This window comes from Paroedura picta, chromosome 6, assembly GCF_049243985.1.
Source record: "Paroedura picta isolate Pp20150507F chromosome 6, Ppicta_v3.0, whole genome shotgun sequence".
NCBI lineage: Eukaryota > Metazoa > Chordata > Lepidosauria > Squamata > Gekkonidae > Paroedura > Paroedura picta.
Genome location: NC_135374.1, coordinates 4245961 through 4264351, shown reverse-complemented (window position 1 = coordinate 4264351; position 18391 = coordinate 4245961). Strand labels below are relative to the sequence as shown.

Genomic DNA, 18391 nt, shown 5'->3' with positions numbered 1-18391 from the left:
CTATCTCTGTCTCTCCTCCTTACTACCAAGTACATTAGTTTGCCTACTCTTTAATCAGGCTGGGCACCGCTGCTGGGTTAATTGCTCTGCCAACCAGTTCTCTCAGAGCTCTCTCCACCCAACCAGTTCTCTCAGAGCTTTCTCCACCCCACCTCCCTCACAGGGTGTCTGTTGTGGGGAGAAGAAGGGAAGCTGATTTGAGACTCTTTCAGGTAGTGAAAACCAATTCTTCTTCAAGCAAGGTGGGTAAAACTCTCGAGCAAAGATACTGAAATGTTTCCTGCTAAACCAGTACCAGGCGGGGGGGGGACAGGGCGCAGCCTCCCAAGAGAAGCTGAGGGGGTGGGGAGTGGTGGTCGCCAAAACACAGCCTTCCGTGGCTTGGAGGGACTTTCCCCTTGGCCTGCCAAACAGGGTAGCAAAGTCGGGGGGGGAGGGGGGGCAGTGTGAGTATGCTACTGAAGAAGAAGAGCTGGTTTGTTATACCTGCTTTTCACTACTCAGTGGAGTCCCAAAATGGCTTAGAAGAAGAAGAAGAAGAAGAAAGAAGAAGGAAGAAGGAAGAAGAAGAAGAAGAAGGAAGAAGAAGAAGAAGAAAGAAGGAAGAAGAAGAGTTGGTTCTTAGATGTCGCTTTTCTCTGCCTGAAGGAGGCTCACAGCGGCTTCCCATCGCCTCTGTTTGCAGCACAAGATTTTAGGGGCCAAGTGGAAGAGCAGGACTCCCTGAGTCCAGCTCTTCTCTAGAGGTCCCCAACCCTATGCTGTCACGGTCGCTGGAGGCTGCCCAGGGGTCCTACACACATGAATCACCCTGCAAAACCCCCACAAGCCATTTTGAGCCCCTGTCCGAATCCTCCCTTGACAGCAGGGAAGGGGGATGACCCTGCTGAGATTCTCCCCGTGGTTCTGAATTTCTGCCGGGCCTTGAAACTTACCGGTCTCAGCTTCCCGTAAGAGGTGCTCTCAGGAAGAGGCCGCGGCGGCTGAGAGAATCCAGGAGAGCTCGAGGAGAAGCTGTTATCTGGAAGAGTGGAAAAGCCATTGCTGTGAACCTGCCTGGGACAGATTCTGACTGTCCTGCTCCCTGGGGCCTCAGCCAAAGCTCTAGGTCAGGCTGCTCACAACCAGAAATCACAGGCTTTCACAATGGGAACGGCTGGCATGGGAAAGATGCGCTCGATCGCTGGATAGATTACGGGAGAGCCCAGGCAAGCCCGATCCCATCAGATCCTGGGATATAAGCGGTTTCGGCCCTGGCTAGCCCCTCCAAGGAATGCCAAGGCCATGACGCGGGGGCAGGCAGGGGTAAGCCGAATGGGGTTGAGCACTTTGGCGTGGTTCGGCCACCTTGGCGATCACCGAAGCCCGAGACGGTCAGCGCTGTGATGCGGAGAGGAAGAGTAGCAGCAGTGTGCCGGCCGGCTCTGTGCCTGCTAGCTGGTGCGCCACCGCTGCCCTTCCTCTCCACAGTGCTGGACACTTAGGGCTTCGGTGATTGCCGAGACGGCCAGACCGAGCCGAAGCGCTCGACCCTACTCCGAGCCTCTCTTGCCTGGCTGCCGGACAATCTTAGGATCTCCTGGCCTATATTGCACACATGCCACCTGATAAATACACAAACACTGGGCTACAGCTACCTCCCCCCCCCCCCCCGCAGCTGCCCCAAATCCTTCTGTGCTAACCTAGGAATGTTAACATACACAATTTTACAGAGTTCTCCAGGAATTTGGCATGTGCATGTTCCATGTCTCTGAAACGGCACAGCGTGAGAAAGGACAATTCTCATGGAAAGCCAACCTTCAGGTATTCTTAATTTGTTCACTAAACGGCCCCATGTCAGGGAGGGGCCGTGCCTCAGTGGCAGAGCCTCTGCCCAGCAGGGAGAAGGTCCCAGGTTCAATTCCCGGCATCTCCGGTTAAAAGGTCCAGCCACGAGGGGATGGGAAAGACCGCAGCCTGAAATCACCCTGGAGAGCCGCAGAAAAGGACTGATAGCTCAGTTGGAAGGGCAGTTCAATCCTTGGCATTTCCAGTTCATTTATTTTTATTTATTTATTTTTAGATTTATATACCGCTATTCCCCAGCAGGTCTCGTGGCGGTTTACATAATAAAATATTAAAAATATTAAAAATAAAAGGACAAAGCAAGAGGTGATGGGGAAGACCTCTGCCTGGGACCCTCGAGAGCCATGGGGAGGGGCCGTGGCTCAGTGGCAGAGACTCTGCTTGGCATGCAGAACGTCCCAGGTTCAATCCCTGACCAGGTGGCAGGCGATGTGAGAGACCTCCGCCGGAGACCCTACGTCAGTCCAAGTTTGCAATACTGACTCTGGTGGACCGAGGGTCTGATTCAGTAGAAGGAAGCTTTCCGTGTTCAGTGTGCAGACATGGGACACAGGGCCTCCTTGGATGCACAGCTGAGCCAAGGGTGCCCAGAGGGCTTCCACGCTGCTCCTGCTTGGGTCCCTTACACCAGCCAAAAGGGCTTCCCCTACCCAGTCATCTGCTGAAGCGCTCTGCTCTCCATGGCTTTCCCAGAGCGACGTTCTTCCACCCTCCTTACCGTTGGTTGAGGGAGACCTGGGGAAGTACTGAGAGCCTCTCTTGTCAGGACTGTGGAAAGGGCTGGTTGGCGGCTGGTCGTACAGGGGCAGCGGCGCCAGAGAGTTCTGGGGCTTCGGAGACGGAGAGATCTGCAAGGCAAGGCAGGGAAAGAACATGTGGGATCCGCTCTGCCACAAGCGACCTCTGTGTGTGTTTCGGTTAGTTGAATTCTCCTGCTCCCCCCAGCCCACCATGTCCTAGCAATATTCAAAAAGAATATGTAGCAGTAGAATAAAGCAAAAGAGCAAAGAGAAAGAGTCCAAGCAGCATCTTACAGACTTAAAGACTAAGCAACATCTTAAAGCATCTTAAAAAATGGGGTCTGGGTAGGAGCTTTTGAGAGTCACCACTCGCTTCTTCAGAAACAGGTAGGAGGTGAAACAACAAAACCAGAGTCCAGGAGCACCTTTAAAGCCAACAAAGATTTATTCGAGGCGTGAGCTTTCGAGTGCACCTGTCCTTCTATCACAAGGCTGGCAGATCCTCATTCTGGGGAAGACCTCTGCCTGAGACCCTGGAGAGCCATGGGGAGGGGCCGTGGCTCAGTGGTGGAGTCTCTGCTTGGCAGGCAGAAGGTCCCAGGTTCAATCCCCGGCATCTCCAGTTAGAAGGACCAGGCAGGAGATGATAGGAAAGACCTTGGCCTGAGACCCTGGAGAGCCATGGAGAGGGGCCGTGGCTCAGTGGCGGAGCCTCTGCTTGGCACTCAGAAGGTCCCAGGTTCAATCCCCGGCAGCATCTCCAGTGAAAAAGACCAGGCAGGAGGGGAGGGGAAAGACCTCAGCCTCAGACCTTGGAGAGCCATGGAAAGGGGTCATGGCTCAGTGGCAGAACCTCTGCTTGGCATGCAGAAGGTCCCAGGTTCAATCCCCGGCAGCATCTCCAGTGAAAAAGACCAGGCAGGAGGGGAGGGGAAAGACCTCAGCCTCAGACCTTGGAGAGCCATGGAAAGGGGTCATGGCTCAGTGGCAGAGCCTCTGCTTGGCATGCAGAAGGTCCCAGGTTCAATCCCCGGCAGCATCTCCAGTGAAAAAGACCAGGCAGGAGGGGAGGGGAAAGACCTCAGCCTCAGACCTTGGAGAGCCATGGAAAGGGGTCATGGCTCAGTGGCAGAACCTCTGCTTGGCACTCAGAAGGTCCCAGGTTCAATCCCTGGCACCTCCAGTTAAAAGGACTGGGCAGTAGTGATGTCAGGGACTTCCAAATGCGGTGACTTCCATGGAGAAAGGCCAAGGGGAGTAGCTTGTGTGAGTCAGTCTGTGGCAGCAGAAAAGAGCCAAGAGTCCAGCAGGGGACTAACAAGATTTGAGCCAGGGGAGGAGGAATTTTTGGAGTCCCTGCTCACTTCTCTAGATACAGCTATGCCCCCATCTGTTGTTCTATAATAACAGTTACAATTACTACTGCTGCTATTGTTTTTAGCCCGCCCTTCCAGTGTGGCTCAGGGCGAGTGATATTAATAAACCATCCTATACAAAATAAGTTTAAAACATTATTAATCTAATTGCTATTTCCAGACAGGGGCCTTTGCCATCAGGAGCTGGTCTTTCCATCTCGCCCCACAGCGCAAAATTAAATTAACGCAGGAAACCCAACCCACAAAATTAAAAGGTGACGACAGGGCAAGAAAGATAGGCGCCTTCTGCAGAAGAGAACTGAACCAGGGGGGTGAGAATGGGCATTTCTCCGTCTGCCAACCCAGGTTTGATCTCGATTAATTCCAGGAAGGAGATGGGGAACTGCCTCTTTCTGCTTTCCTTCCTGCCCTTCGCCATTCCTTGTGTTCTTTGTAGGGGCATCTGTGGCAGACGTTTGCCAAAATGTCACAGTGCGATTAATACTAAAACTGACACAGCAGAGGAAGCTGAAGGGCACCGTCTGCCCGTGCCAATCAAAAAGAAAACAAAACGGTTTGCCTTGCTGGGCTTTTCAAGTCCTTGCAGTGGGAGAAGACACATAAGGATGGATAGATAAAACCTGTTTAAAACATAAGATATTCTCTCTTTTCTTTTTTTTTAAGAGAGTGTTTCTAGTGCTGTGAAACTCTGGTCTCCCAAAATCAAGTGGGCCGTGAAAATGGCCACTACAGCAACTGTTTTTCTTTTTTTTTAAACTGGCAGCCTATCAAATTGTGAATGACCAGCCAAAACCCGTGCTGTGTAAAAGCCCCGCCCGCTCTTTTAAAAAGTGGAGTTTGGAGTCCACGTTAGTTTTAAGTGTTCACGTTCTCTTGCCTTTCGTGTTCTTGCATATATTGTGCACACTGAGGACTGAGATCCAGAAATCTGGAAAGACTGTGTTGCCATCAGGGCAGAGCTTCTGCTAACTGCTCGCTCACATCCCAATCGCTCCTCCACTGTCACCTGCCTCCCCCTTGAACCTTCACAGAATCAGCCTCTCTGTCAGATGGCTCTCCAGCCTCTGCTTAAAAATCCCCAAAGATGGAGAACCCACCACCTCCCGAGGAAGCCTGTTCCACTGAGAAACCACTCTGACTGTCAGGAACTTCTTCCAGAGGTTTAGACGGAATTTAGAATCACAGAATAACAGAGTGGGAAGGGACCTCCTGGGTCATCTAGTCCAACCCCCTGCACTGTGCAGGACACCCAGAACCCTCTTGTTCACCCACTGTCACCTGCCACCCCCTTGAACCTTTACAACAGTGGTCCCCAACCTTTTAATCACCGGGGACCACTCAATGCCTTTTACTGAGGCCTGGTGGGGAGGGGGGTAGTTTACTCCTCTACTCTCAACCACTGCCCGAACGCTCTCTGATCGCTACGGTAATGTTTAAACATCCCTTCAAAATAAGAGACAGACATGCCACAACAATGAAGTGTGTTGTAAAGGGGGTGGGGATGAAGTAAAGGGCCGGGGGGGGGGGGGGGAGAGAAGGCATCCTTCAGGGCCCACTTCCAATTAGTCGAAGGACCACATGTGGTCCGCAGCCCACAGGTTGGGGATCGCTACTTTACAAAATCACCCTCTCCATCAGATGACTATCCAGCCTCTGTCTAAAAATTTCCAAAGATGGAACCTTCACAGAATCAGCTGTCAGAATTCCTAGTTCTGAGTGTGCAAGCTGATGAAATGGACATGCTCACTTCTTCAGATACTACTTATCGTATTGGCCCGTTTTCATTTCATTCACCAAAAACTTAGCCAGAAACAAAGCTGCTTGTTTTTCTCCCTCTTAGTAACAAAGAAGATTTCACTTCCGGAGAGACAGTGGCCTGCTTCAGCAAATGAAAACCGATTCGGCTCTCTGAAAATCCAGGGCAATCTAAAATAATACGATCTGTAATTCGGTTCATGCCACATCCGCAGGGACCGTGAGAATATGGGATGCCACGAAACCTTCCTAAGGGTGCTGGGGATGGCCAGGCGTTCAAATGCGCAAGCATGAATGCCCTTCTGTGTTTCAGAAAAGATCGTTTGAGCAGGGAGCCTGGCGTTTGGTCAAGGGAAGAAAGACGACTGAAAAGGGCAAACATACTCTGTTCATCTATCCAGCATGCTCTGAAATAATCGTCAGACAAGGGTCTCCTGTTTCAGAGTCATCAATTAGTTCAGCAGTGGAATAGGCTGCCTAAGGAGGTGGTGAGCTCCCCTTCACTGGCAGTCTTCAAGCAAAGGTTGGATACACACTTTTCTTGGATGCTTTAGGATGCTTTGGGCTGATCCCGTGTTGAGCAGGGGGTTGGACTAGATGGCCTCTATGGCCCCTTCCAACTCTAGGATTCTATGATTCAGCCTGGAGAAAAGGAGGCTGAGAGGGGACATGATAGCCCTCTTTAAGTATTTGAAAGGTTGTCACTTGGAGGAGGGCAGGATGCTGTTTCTGCTGGCTGCAGAGGAGAGGACACGCAGTAATGGGTTTAAACTTCAAGTACAACGATATAGGCTAGATATCAGGAAAAGGTTTTTCACAGTCAGAGTAGTTCAGCAGTGGAATAGGCTGCCTAAGGAGGTGGTGAGCTCCCCCTCACTGGCAGTCTTCAAGCAAAGGTTGGAGACACACTTTTCTTGGATGCTTTAGGATGCTTTGGGCTGATCCTGCATTGAGCAGGGGGTTGGACTAGATGGCCCCTTCCAACTCTATGATTCTATTATACGACAGGCCTACTGATCACATAAGATGTGGGCCGTCTCAACCGGAGGAGCTGCAACGTGTTCAGATTCTGCATCTCTGATCTGGGCCTCTGCAGAGGAGAGCCACAGGGTCCGCATGGTTGGCTCTCTGACTCCTGGTGTGGAAGAGCCAGGGTCCCTTCAGTGTTGAAGGCCGCAGGAAGAACAGCCAGCCAAATGGAGCGCCAGCCTGCCTGGAACCTCCCCCTCCCCATAGGCACAGGGTGATGATGTAGAACAAAGTGGGTGGAGCTTTGCAGAAACTGACTGTACCACATGTCACCGTGCTAAACCACAGACATGGTGCTGGCTAGACATGGCAAGTGATAATGGGTAGCCTTCTGCTACGAGTACCATTTCAAAAAAAATTCTGGTGGAACTATGCCTTGGCCCTCAGTTGGATGATGTCGTACACGGTGGTGCATGGTGGCTTCTACGGGTTCATTCAAAACAAATTGCTGAATCAAGTTCTTATAAATTTGTCTGGCTTAGATGAGGAATGTTTTAATTCTTGATTGGCTGATGCTATCCCTTTTGTCATCCTCTAAGTGGCTATCTCTATATCCTTATCCACTGTACCTCTTAATATTTGCAAAACAGCCTGGGGGTGGATCATGTCCGGCTGTCTGAGTTGGAATAGGGCCAATCAGGGTGCGGCCAGCTCTGATTGGCCCTGCCCCTACAGCTCCTGCCCTCCTTCCCTGGACGCTAGCCACTTCGCTCCCAGTCACCCGAGAAAGAGACCACACACGTGCAAACGAGCCCTGATTACCTGCTATGGCTTCTGCTGCTAGAGAGAGAGTGAGAGAGAGAGAGAGAGATCTGTGCCTGCCAGTGTCCTCTGGGTCCTAGCGCCCATTGCATTACTGGTTGCAATGGGCTTTCTTGCTAGTCGATAAATATAAGAAATTAGCATTTTCAAATTCTGCAGGAACTCTAGCTAAATTGTCATGCCGTGTCATCGTATGCATTTATGTTGTGGTTTTTACTTCTTACCATCTCAGCTTTGTCCTTTCAAAGGTTTATACTGTTATGTAATTTTTTTTAACCTTTCTGTTACAATTTGGTTGAGGTCAGGCTGCACTATCCATCTGGCCTCCCCTCCTGCCCCCACCTGGGTGGGGTTATTGTCGGATGGTGACCCCCCCCCCCCCCAATCAGGTCAGGCATCTCTGATATTTATTTCCACCCATTACCTGGCACGCTGGTACATCTTGTTCGAATCGAAGTGGGTTAGAAAGAGCCAGTGATAACAGTTTTAAGGCAATTTTTGAAGAATTTACCTAGTTTCTATGTAATTTTATTGCAATGTGTATTTTTATTGCTGCTCCCTGCCCCGAAACCAATTTTAGAGAGGGGCGGACTAGAAATCACAAAAATAAAATTAAAAAATTCATACCTTATTCAACTAATTTTCCACCCTATCTCATGCTACTCCTGGCACATTACATCAAAAGATCACAACTAGCTAAAATACAGCAAAAGATATGCATATTGTTAGGGCACCCAGTTTTATGCCAGGATGTTATGGCCTATGGCAGGGGTGGACAAATTGTGGCTCTCCAGATGTCCACGGACTACAATTCCCATGAACCCCTGCCAGCATGGCCAATTGGCAGGGACTCATGAGAATTGTAGTTCTTGGACATCTGGAGAGCCACAATTTGTCCACCCCTGGCCTAGGGCTACACCAATAGCAATGAACTCTAAATGTACTGTGGGTGGAACAAGTTAACAAAATGAAAGGGATTGCCTTGAGTTTTTCAAGAAGCTGGTCCGGTCTCTGCCTTACCTCTGTATCCGCAACACTCCGAGCCTCTCCGTTTTCCGACCCGGCCAGCTCCTCCACTAGCACCGAAGGGAAGACTCCGAGGCGTCCGTTGAATTCCCCTTCCCAGAAACCGTCGTCATCCTGGTTTTCCTTGTTCAGGATGCGGATGATGGCTCCCTCCGGGAAGGACAGCTCGTCGTCCGTCTGGCCCTCGTAGTCATAAAGTGCTTTGACAAAACAGACTGGAAGAGAAAGAGCAAGTGGTGTGAAGTGAGAGTCCAGTGAGAGACGCACAAGTCTGCATAAGACTTGCGCCTATTCTGGAGCATCTGTGGTGGGATCCGTCACTTTTCCCAGCCTGGTCTTATTCGTCTGGAAAATGGGAATTAATTAAAAAGTTATTGTCCCAGGGACTCCAGCCGACATGGATATCATCCCAGCACTCAAGCGTGTGGGGCAAGAGTGGGAGGGGGCTTCTGAAGCCCTGGCCCTGCTGGGGGACCTCCTGGTGGCTCCTGGGTTTTGGCCACCGTGTGACCCATCGTGTTGGCCTGGATGGGCCACTGGCCTGATACAACATGGCTTCTCTCCTGTTCTTATGTCTGAGGCAGTGATTCTCTGTCTTCTTGGTGCTTGAGGGGGGCGCAGTGGGAGGGCTTCTGGAGTTCTGGCTTTGCTGGGGGACCTCCTGATGGCCCCTATGTTTTGGCCACCGTGTGACCCATCGTGTTGGCCTGGATGGGCCACTGGCCTGATCCAACATGGCTTCTCTTATGTTCTTATGTCTGGGGCAAGGATGCTCTATCTCCTTGGTGCTTTGGGGGACAAGAGTGGGAGGGAGAGCTGGAAAACCTCCTGATGGTTTTGGGCCACTGTGTGGCACATTATGTTGGACCCAATGGGGCCATTGGCCTGATCCAAAAGGGCTTCTCTCTTATGTTCTTAGCAGGGATCTCTCCCTAGTAGCTCAAATGGACAAACAGAGGTGAATGTACTTTGCTCATATCAGGGGAAGCCAAGAGTCACTGATGAAGACAATAATGCTGGGACAGGGGATGAACGATAGGGCTGTGAGTATCCTGCATGGTGCAGGGGGTTGGACTAGATGACCCAGGAGGTCCCTTCCAACTGTACAATTCTATGATCTGATTGGCGGCTTCCGACTGCGCCAGGCACCTACCGCTGGAGTCCCCGTTGAGGCTTCCCGACACCAGCTCGGCTTCGGTGGAGTTGCTCGAAGTGTGGGACCGGCTGTCCAGGGCCGCGAGCGACTGCAGCATGCTCAAGAGGCTGTTGGACGTGGGGAACTGCAGGTATTTCTCCGGCACGTAACCGACGTGGCCAGTCTTGTTTCGCGCCTGCAGAGGTGGAGAGCATCTCCCTTGACGTCTTAGTGCAACTTTCCGTCAAGAGATCCGTACATATTTATAGACACGCACCCAAGAGGACCGCCCGCCCGCCACTGCCCCTTGAACATGCCACAACGACAGGACAAACCGAATGATACCTTTACCCAGTCTTCCATATCTCCGTCCTCAATCACCTCCAAAACCTCATGCTCCTCGATGGTCAACTCGTCGGGCTGGGAAGCCTGGAAAGGGAGAGGGCGGCAAAATGTTTGCGGGAGGCGAGTCTCAGGAAAAGACGAGACAATGAATGCACCGGAGTAAAAGGACCAAGCAAGAGGCGATAGGAAAGACCTTTCTCGGCCTGAGACCCTGGAGAGGGGCTGTGGCTCAGGGACAAGGGATCTGCTTGGCAGGCAGGAGGTCCTGGGTTCAAATCCCCGGCATCTCCAGTCACAGGGGACACAGGCGGATTGCGAGTGGGTGGGCAGAAGGGACGGTGTCAGTGCTTGGCTCTTACGGCCTTTTCTTGCATGCCCAGGGAATTGCAGTTCACCACTGTGGGATTGGGAAGGAAACTGTGACTGGTCAGGGATTCTGGTTTTCTTGAGGTGGTGTGGGGGGGGGGGAGGGCATCATCTTGGCATGGGTCACTGTGGGTAGGCAGGTAGTTGTGAGTGTCCTGCACAGTGCAGAGGGTTGGACTAGATGACCCTGGAGGTCCCTTCCAACTCTGTGATCCTATGAGTGTCCAATTCAGTATACGGCAGCTCCACGTGTGCCCCCCCACCCCACCCCCCCGAGCCTTTTCTGATCCCAGGCAAGGCTTGAATAGGAGTTTGATATGTTACAAGAGGCTTTTTAAAAACGACAATGCCGCCCTAAAGAACTGTGAATTTCTGCTTCTGCAATCTGTCGGTGCTGATATGCTGCCTGTGCCTCTTGGATGCTGAGGCGAAATCCAAATGCCAAGCAGATTCATTGGAGTGCAACCATGTGGAGGAAAACTGCCCTCGATCATACCAGGAGGCAGCAGGGAAGTAACAGCGGAGGGCGGGGGGGCCACACAGAGACTCCCTGCAACCACAGTTCCTATACTTTCCCTCCTGAAAGACCCCCCAATACTCGGGATTCTCCTCCTCCCAGTTATTTCCACCCCTGATTCTAAGGATGACCTGGCGTTCGGCTTCAGGCTGATCCTAAGAACCCAAATACCTGAACCATGGGTCTGTGTGAACTGTTACCTAAATTAGACTGTTACCTTCAGTTACGGTTGCTATTGTTCTATTGTTTCAGTCCATTTATATGTCATGCAGAAACAAAGTTTGATGGCTTCTTTATGTTCCATGTGAACCACCCTGAGCCTCAGGGGAGGGCGGTATACAAATATAATAATCAATACATAAAATAAATCCCTGAATGCAGGGACTGAGCCCAAGAGGAGTCCCGTGATCGTGGCTGGCAGGCAGTAGCTCCGTTCAAGGCCCGGAAATCGAAGCCTGGAGCTTTCTCTCCTCCTTATCTGGGCAGCCAATCCCCACAGCCAAGGAACGTGGGTCCCCGGGAGGCTGGCTGAGGGGATCGCTCCCTAGTGGGACGCTGACGTCCTACGTACCTTGTACGAGTAAACAACTTTGCAGGTCAAGGGATAGTTTCGGAGAGTCCCCGAAGGGCTGGAGCCGCTGTCGTCAAAGGCGTCCAGGCCGTCTTCCAGTTCTTCCCCGTCTTCCCTGTCCGGATCGACGTTCAGCTAAGAGGAAAGGCGTTGGGAGACGGTAAGCGGCCTGCACCGGACAGGCGAAGGCAGGCAAAAACTATCCCTCCCTCCCCACAATCAGGAAAGACTTTGAAAGGAGCAAGGCATCACCGGGGCAGGTCACGTCTGCAAACCCATCTGGCTTCAATGGACCGAGGGTCTGATTCAGTATAAAGCGGCTTCATGTGCTTTTGTGGGTGGCATTTAAAACTGTAGCCTGCAAGCCAACAAAGGGTAGGCAGGTGATCATAAGCGGCTTTGAGGTTCCTTCCAGGTAGTAAAAAATGGGGTGCCAAAAAAAAAAAAAAAGCTCTTCTTCTTCTTCTCCTTCTCCTTCTTCTTTCTTCTTCTTTCTTTTTCTAACTAAGCCAGGGTGGGTGGATGGTGGTCGTGGGGGGGAGAGAAATGGAAATTAGATTTATCCTCCCACACTCCGGCATCTGCCAACTTGTCAGGGACTGGCACCAGCTACAGATGCCGTGCCAACTGCCGGCGTGCTGCCTTGGACAGAAGGAGGAGGTTGGGCAGGATCCAGCATTTGCAACAGGAAAAGAAGGAAAAGGGAAAAAGAGAGTGGTTCGGGGGAACAAAACGCCTCTTTTCCTCCCCTGCATCATGAAGGGGGCGAGGGATCAGAAACATGCAAGAATGCCTGATCCCTGGCCTCTCCCTTTCAAGACAGTTTGCAAGAGAGTGATCTTAATTTTTTGGGGGGGGGGTGTTAGAGCAAAGGATAAACAAAGCCATAGGACCCTACCCTACCTACAAGCACCGACAACCAATCCCTCAAGACCTAGATCTAAACTGGGAACTCTGGTTTTATTTACTACATTATACCCCTCCTTTCTCCCCAAAGGTGACGTAAAGAGTCACCTCTCCTTCCATTCCATCCTCATCACAACCCTGCGAGGTAGGCCAGGCTGAGACAGTGTGACTCCGATCACCCAGGTCCGCCCAAAAAGCTTTCGTGTCACATGTGGGCGGGGCCGGAAAAAAACAATTCAAACAGTCAATCCATTCCCCCCACTAGAAACCTCCAGGAGGGAGGAGGGAAGAGGGGCACAGATGGAACCCTCAGGCCGCCAATCACACTGTCCTATCCTGGAAGGGGGGGGGTCCATACAGTTCTTCCCTGCTGCACCGTCCTCAGCCATAGACCTGGCGTTAGAGCTCCGCTTTGCAGGCCCTGCAGAATGCCAGAAGCTCCCACAGGGCCCGTAGCTCTTCTGGGAGCTCATTCCACCAGGTAGGGGCCAGGACTGAAAAGGCCCTGGCCCTAGTTGAGGCCAGGCACGCTTCTCTTAAGGCAGAAGAGGACCCCTCTGGAAATCATGCACATTCCCGGGGGTCCACAGACCCCTGGTTGGGAACCTCTGGTTTAGGGCTTTAAAGGTGAGTACCAGCTGCCTGAATCTTGCAGCTGCAGGACAAAGGCCAAGAGCTCCTTTTTTTCTTCTAAATTGGCCTGAGTCGGATTGGGGCCGTAGCTTGGGAGCTTAAGCCGTTCCCACCGTGTCGTTTTAGTCACAGGAAAAGGTCCCCAAGTGTTGTTTAGAGAGGAGAAAACAGCAGTCCTAATGTTTGCAAAACAAGAAGTCAGAGGATGACAAAGAGGTTAAGGACACAAGAAGTGGTGACTAAGTGGATGTCTTGGTCTACGTTTCTTTTGTATTTCGGGGCCGGATTCCTTCCCGACAATTCTTAATGTCTTGTTTTCTGGGCAGTGGTGAAATCTGATCCCCGGGATGAAGACGGCTGATTTGTAATCCAATTAGCGCGGTTCCGGCTCACGCATTCCGAGCCCTGCGGCCAAAAGAATTTTAATTGAACGCGCACACGTCTGCCTGGGAAGGTAGCAACCTTGAAACCTCAGTTGCTAAAAAGTTCTGCCTGGACATGGGCCTGCCGGTGTTCGTTGACAATAGATTAGATTCACGATGTCAGGAACGAATCTCATTTATGGCTTTTCTTCCATCTAGGGGTGAAAAACAGTTCCTCCTAGAATCATAGAATCCTAGAGTTGGAAGGGGCCATAGAGGCCATCTAGTCCAACCCCCTGCTCAACGCAGGATCAGCCCTAAGCATCCTAAAGCGGAAACGCAAAGGGAAGACTGTGGGAGCTGCTTGTGCAATGCGCTAAACGGAGCATTCTGCAGCCCCACCTGTGAGATCTCGGCCTACCAATTTCCAGACACAGGGATGCGCAGGGAGACAAGCGCAAGGTGCCGCACGAGGCCTTGCACAACGGCCGTTGCGTCTGTGCCCCCAAGCTCCCATGCCCGGCACGAAGGCCCCAAGTTCCCAGAGAAACCAAAAGCCCGCAGCCACCACGCCAAAACCGTACCAAGTGGGACGAGCCGTTATTCGTCACGGTCGGGAGGGTGGCCCAGCGCTCGTTCTCCAGCTCCTCCATCACTTGGTTCATGGCGCTCTTCAGCCACGTGTCCACCGAAACCCCGATCTGCTTCAAGAGGTCCAGTCGTGCCTCTGCCTTCAGCTTGATGATCTGCGGAGGCAAAAAGAGAGCAGGTGATGGGCACCCACGACACGCCCAACGAGCAAGCAGCAGGGGCAGCCAGGAGATTTCTCCTACCTGAAGGAGGCTCAAAGCGGCTTACAGTCGCCTTCCCTTCCTCTCCCCACAACAGACACCCTGTGGGGTGGGGAGGCTGAGAGAGCCCTGAGATTACTGAAGGAGAAGAAGAGTTGGTTCTTCTATGCCGCTTTTCCCTACCCGAAGGAGGCTCAAAGCGGCTTACAGTCGCCTTCCCTTTCCTCTCCCCACAACAGACACCCTGTGAGGGAGGTGGGGTTGAGAGAGTCCAGAGATAATTGCTTGGTGAGAACAGCTTCTAGCAGGACTGTGACTAGCCCAAGCCCGCCCAGCTGGGAATCAAACCTGACTCGCCAAATTAAAAGCCATAGCCCTAAACCCCTACACCACGCTGGCTTTAATCCCAGCAAAGTGGGTATAAATCTTTCATGTGCATGCTGACATCCACTCATGTTGGGTCTTCCTCTTTTCCATCTGCGTTCAACTTTTCCTAGCTTAATCCTCCCCCCCCCCTGAAAATCCCCAGCCCTTTGCTTGCTTTTCCCTGGCTGGGCTTAGTTTTTTTGGGGGTGGGGGGGAATCATTCACAGACAAGAATCATCCAGGCCATTTTTCTTGTGTGTGTCCATGTTAAGTGCCGTCAAGTCACTTTCAAGTTCTGAGGAGCCTGTGGATTGAGGGCCTTCAAAATGTCTTATCTTTTTAAATTATTATTTTATTATTGTTTTATACTGCCCTCCTTTGCTGCTTAGGGCAGTTTACAGCATAGGTTCACATGTTCACAGTTCAGGGTAGTCAACTTGTGGTCCTCCAGATGTCCATGGACTACAATTCCCACCCGCCATGCCCGATCACTGACCCGCTTGGACTCCGGCCCCCCTCGCCTCCAGGTAAGCTGCGCCGTTGGGGAGGGGGCGAACGAGCCACTAGCACCCGCTGTATTTAGAGTACAGCGGGCTTATTTTCTAGTAGAATCATAGAATCCTAGAGTTGGAAGGGGCCATACAGGCCATCTAGTCCAACCCCCTGCTCAATGCAGGATCAGCCCTAAAGCAAGGTTCCTAGATGTTCCTAGATGTTCCTGGGGGCCTGGTCTCAACCCAATGAATCATAGAATCATAGAGTTGGAAGGACCCATACAGGCCATCTAGTCCAACCCCCTGCTCAACGCAGGAAGATGCCTGGGTGAAGAGCTCTGTTTTGCAAGCCCTGCAGAACTGGGGAAGTTCCAACAGGGCCTCTGTCTCCTCCAGGAGTTCATTCCACCAGGAAGGGGCCAGGACCAAAAAGGCCCTGGCCCTAGTCAAGGCCAGGCGCATCTCTCGTGGCCACCAACCTGTTGTAACCGGCTGAGTGTAGCACACTTTGAGGGACGTATTCAGAGCAGTGGTAGACCTGCTGGTCAAGAGCCACACCTAGCTCTGCTGTGGTGCCCCTGGGCTCCCTGTTGGGGATCCCTGCTTTAGATGTTACTTCAGAAGTGTGAAAAGAACTTGTGGAGATCACGGGGGCATACACATTCTGAGTTTCACTCCTGGTCCCTTTAGTGGGGAAGAGGTTTTTATAATCTCCCTACATGAACGACTGCATTCTTAAGTGACAGTGAGAACACTGGTCCACCCGGTCAGAGATGAGTCCCCTGGGCCTATTTTACACTACTTAATAAGTCCCCTGTTTGATTGGGCTTGGACAGGCTTGGAAGCTTTGCGGGACAGGAAGCCAGGTTCACATTCTGCCTGCTGAAGGTACCTGCAGTGACTTAACATTTACATTGTGTTTATTTAAGTCATATATTCCCTTCAGCCAAGAGACCACACATACACCCCCCTCCCTTTCCCCCAGAGGACTTTATATATTAAAAACCAGTCAGATCTACATCCCAAACAAAAGATGGGAAGGGCAGGTCGTAAATGCTGATTAAAAAAACAGTAAAATATCACAGCCTCGCAAATAAACCACAGAAGCAATGTCGAAGAAAATGTTCAGGAAGGCAGCACAGATAAAGATGAGAAAGTGTGAGGGCGGCTGGAGAACGTATCCAGAGCAGAATATATAAGGCCAACAGTTCAAAATTTAAGGCGGCCCTACGTTGTCGGGGACCTGCATACCTGAGGGATTGCCTCTTCAAAACTGTCCCCCAGCCCCAGAGAGGTGTGTTTGGCCTTGACCTGAGCCAGGCCAGCCTGGTGGAATGAGCTGCTGTCTGTCAGAGATGTAAGCACCCATGGAGCTTTCAGCGTTCTGGTGGGATTGTAAGACGGCGCTTTTCCACCAGGCAGTGGGTCAAGGCCAGAGGTTGCTTGTCACCGATCCCCCCCAGCCTCCATATTGCGCCTGGCTAGTAAGTAGACATCTGAGGGGCCAGGTTTGTAGGGGGCTTGGAGTTGGGGCATGTATTTTAACTTTTAACCTTGTACGGGTTTTTAATTCATGGATGTGAGCCACCGCGAGATCATCTGAAGAGGGATGCCATATAAATCAAAACATACATGCATGCATGCATGCATACCTACCTACCTACCTACATACAAGCATAAATTGTGTAAAGAGAATTTGTGAAAAATCAGCTTTAGGGCCAAAGAAAGAGCCAGTTTGGTGTAGTGGTTAGGAGTGTGGACTTCTAATCGGGTGAGCCAGGTTCGAATCTGCACTCCCCCACATGCAGCCAGCTGGGTGACCTTGGGCTAGTCACAGCACTGATAAAGCTGTTCTGACCGAGCAGTGATATCAGGGCTCTCTCAGCCTCACCCACCCCACAGGGTGTCTGTTGTGGGGAGAGGAAAGGGAAGGCAACTGGAAGCCGCTTTGAGCCTCCTCTGGGTAGGGAAAAGCGGCATATAAGAACCAGCTCTTCTTCTTCAAAGCAGAATATCTTTACCTGGCTGCTCGAATTCAAGAACTTGAGAGTTTGCTTTGGGAGATCCCAGCATTTTTAAATAAAATAATTTATCAGCCATGTTTGTCTTAAGTGCCATCAGATCCCTTTCCTCTTAACAGTGACCCTATGAATTACTGACCTCCAAAATGCCCTCTCATTAGCAGCCTGGCTCTGGTCTTGCAAACTGAGGGTCATGGCTGCCTTGTCGAAGTCCATCAAGTGCCTTGCAGTTGCCTTCCCTTCTTCTGCCTCCAACAGAAACCCTGTGTGGCAGGTAGGGCCGAGAGGGTTCTGAGAGAACTGCTCTGTGGGAACAGTTCTAACAGAACTGTGACTAGCCTATGGTCACCCAGCTGGCTGCATGTGGAGGAGGAGCGGGGAATCAAACATGGCTCTCCCAATTAGAGGCCGCTGCTCTTCAGCACCACTGCACCACACTGGCTCTCTTTTTATTGGATCCACGTCCTCTTTTTATTGGATCCACTGTCAGTTACCACACTGGGGGGGGGGGGGGGAGATCTCACATTTACCAATAAAAGGTACCCATATGTGTACTTGAACAGTGCAAATAGCAGCTCCTTGGTGTCATTTCAAATCCATCAAATGGGGGGAGCTTGAAGATGATGCCCTATGCCAGAGGTGGCTGAACTGTGGCGCTCCAGATGTTCATGGACTACAATTCCCATGAGCCACTGCCACCGCCGTTTGGCCACCCCTGCACTATGCAACACGCCCTGGTCCAGATTCGGCCAGATTGCAAAACTTGGCCCTCCTCTGCATTGCAACACACACGCCCTTAAAGACACAGCGCATGCTTGGCTTCTAAAGGATGCGAGTTATTTTTGCTGTTGCCTTTTCACCTCGGCGTTGGTGAGATTTTTAAGTCTGGTTCTCAGCACGTTGCAATGGCATTAAGGATCTAAATTTAGGCTCATCTGCTGTAGAGGGAGAATAACGAAATCAGCGAGTGAGCGGAGTTCACACTCCTTGAATCTTTCAGTGTGCATGAAAAAGAAGAGCTCGCTTTTTTGCTCCCTGCTTTTCGCCACCCAAAGAAGTCCCATGGCAAAAAGCGGGAGCATATCTTTAATACCTAGCTGCTATTATAATATTTGAGCAGCAGACTCCTGGGCGGAGCCAGTCCAGCCTCTGTTTCCGGTCCACGGGCCAACCAGGATGTGCACAGCTTTGCTCTGCTGTGCATGTCCTGATTGACCCGTGCATCAGAAACAGAGGCCAGACCAGCCCCCAACCAACCCAGCAAGGGGCACTCTGGCGCAATCGGCACCAGTTTGCCCCTGACTGCCACCAGGAGAGGAGGTTGGTGGGCCTGTGAGGGGGAGGAAAAGGG

At 51.6% G+C, this 18391-nt stretch overlaps 1 protein-coding gene across 2 annotated transcripts in view; it reads right to left on the bottom strand.

Moving 5' to 3' along the window:
• FCHSD2 (FCH and double SH3 domains 2) overlaps window positions 1–18391 on the bottom strand; it is a 163642-nt gene that overhangs the window by 5145 nt on the left and 140106 nt on the right. For both annotated transcript variants that reach the window (XM_077341224.1, XM_077341225.1), the window contains 7 exons: window positions 13953–14114; window positions 11468–11602; window positions 10014–10097; window positions 9687–9864; window positions 8528–8748; window positions 2564–2693; window positions 936–1021 (listed from right to left, as the gene is read on the bottom strand). In XM_077341224.1, the coding sequence (XP_077197339.1) occupies window positions 936–1021; window positions 2564–2693; window positions 8528–8748; window positions 9687–9864; window positions 10014–10097; window positions 11468–11602; window positions 13953–14114 (996 nt within the window). The remainder of the gene's footprint in view (window positions 1–935; window positions 1022–2563; window positions 2694–8527; window positions 8749–9686; window positions 9865–10013; window positions 10098–11467; window positions 11603–13952; window positions 14115–18391) is intronic.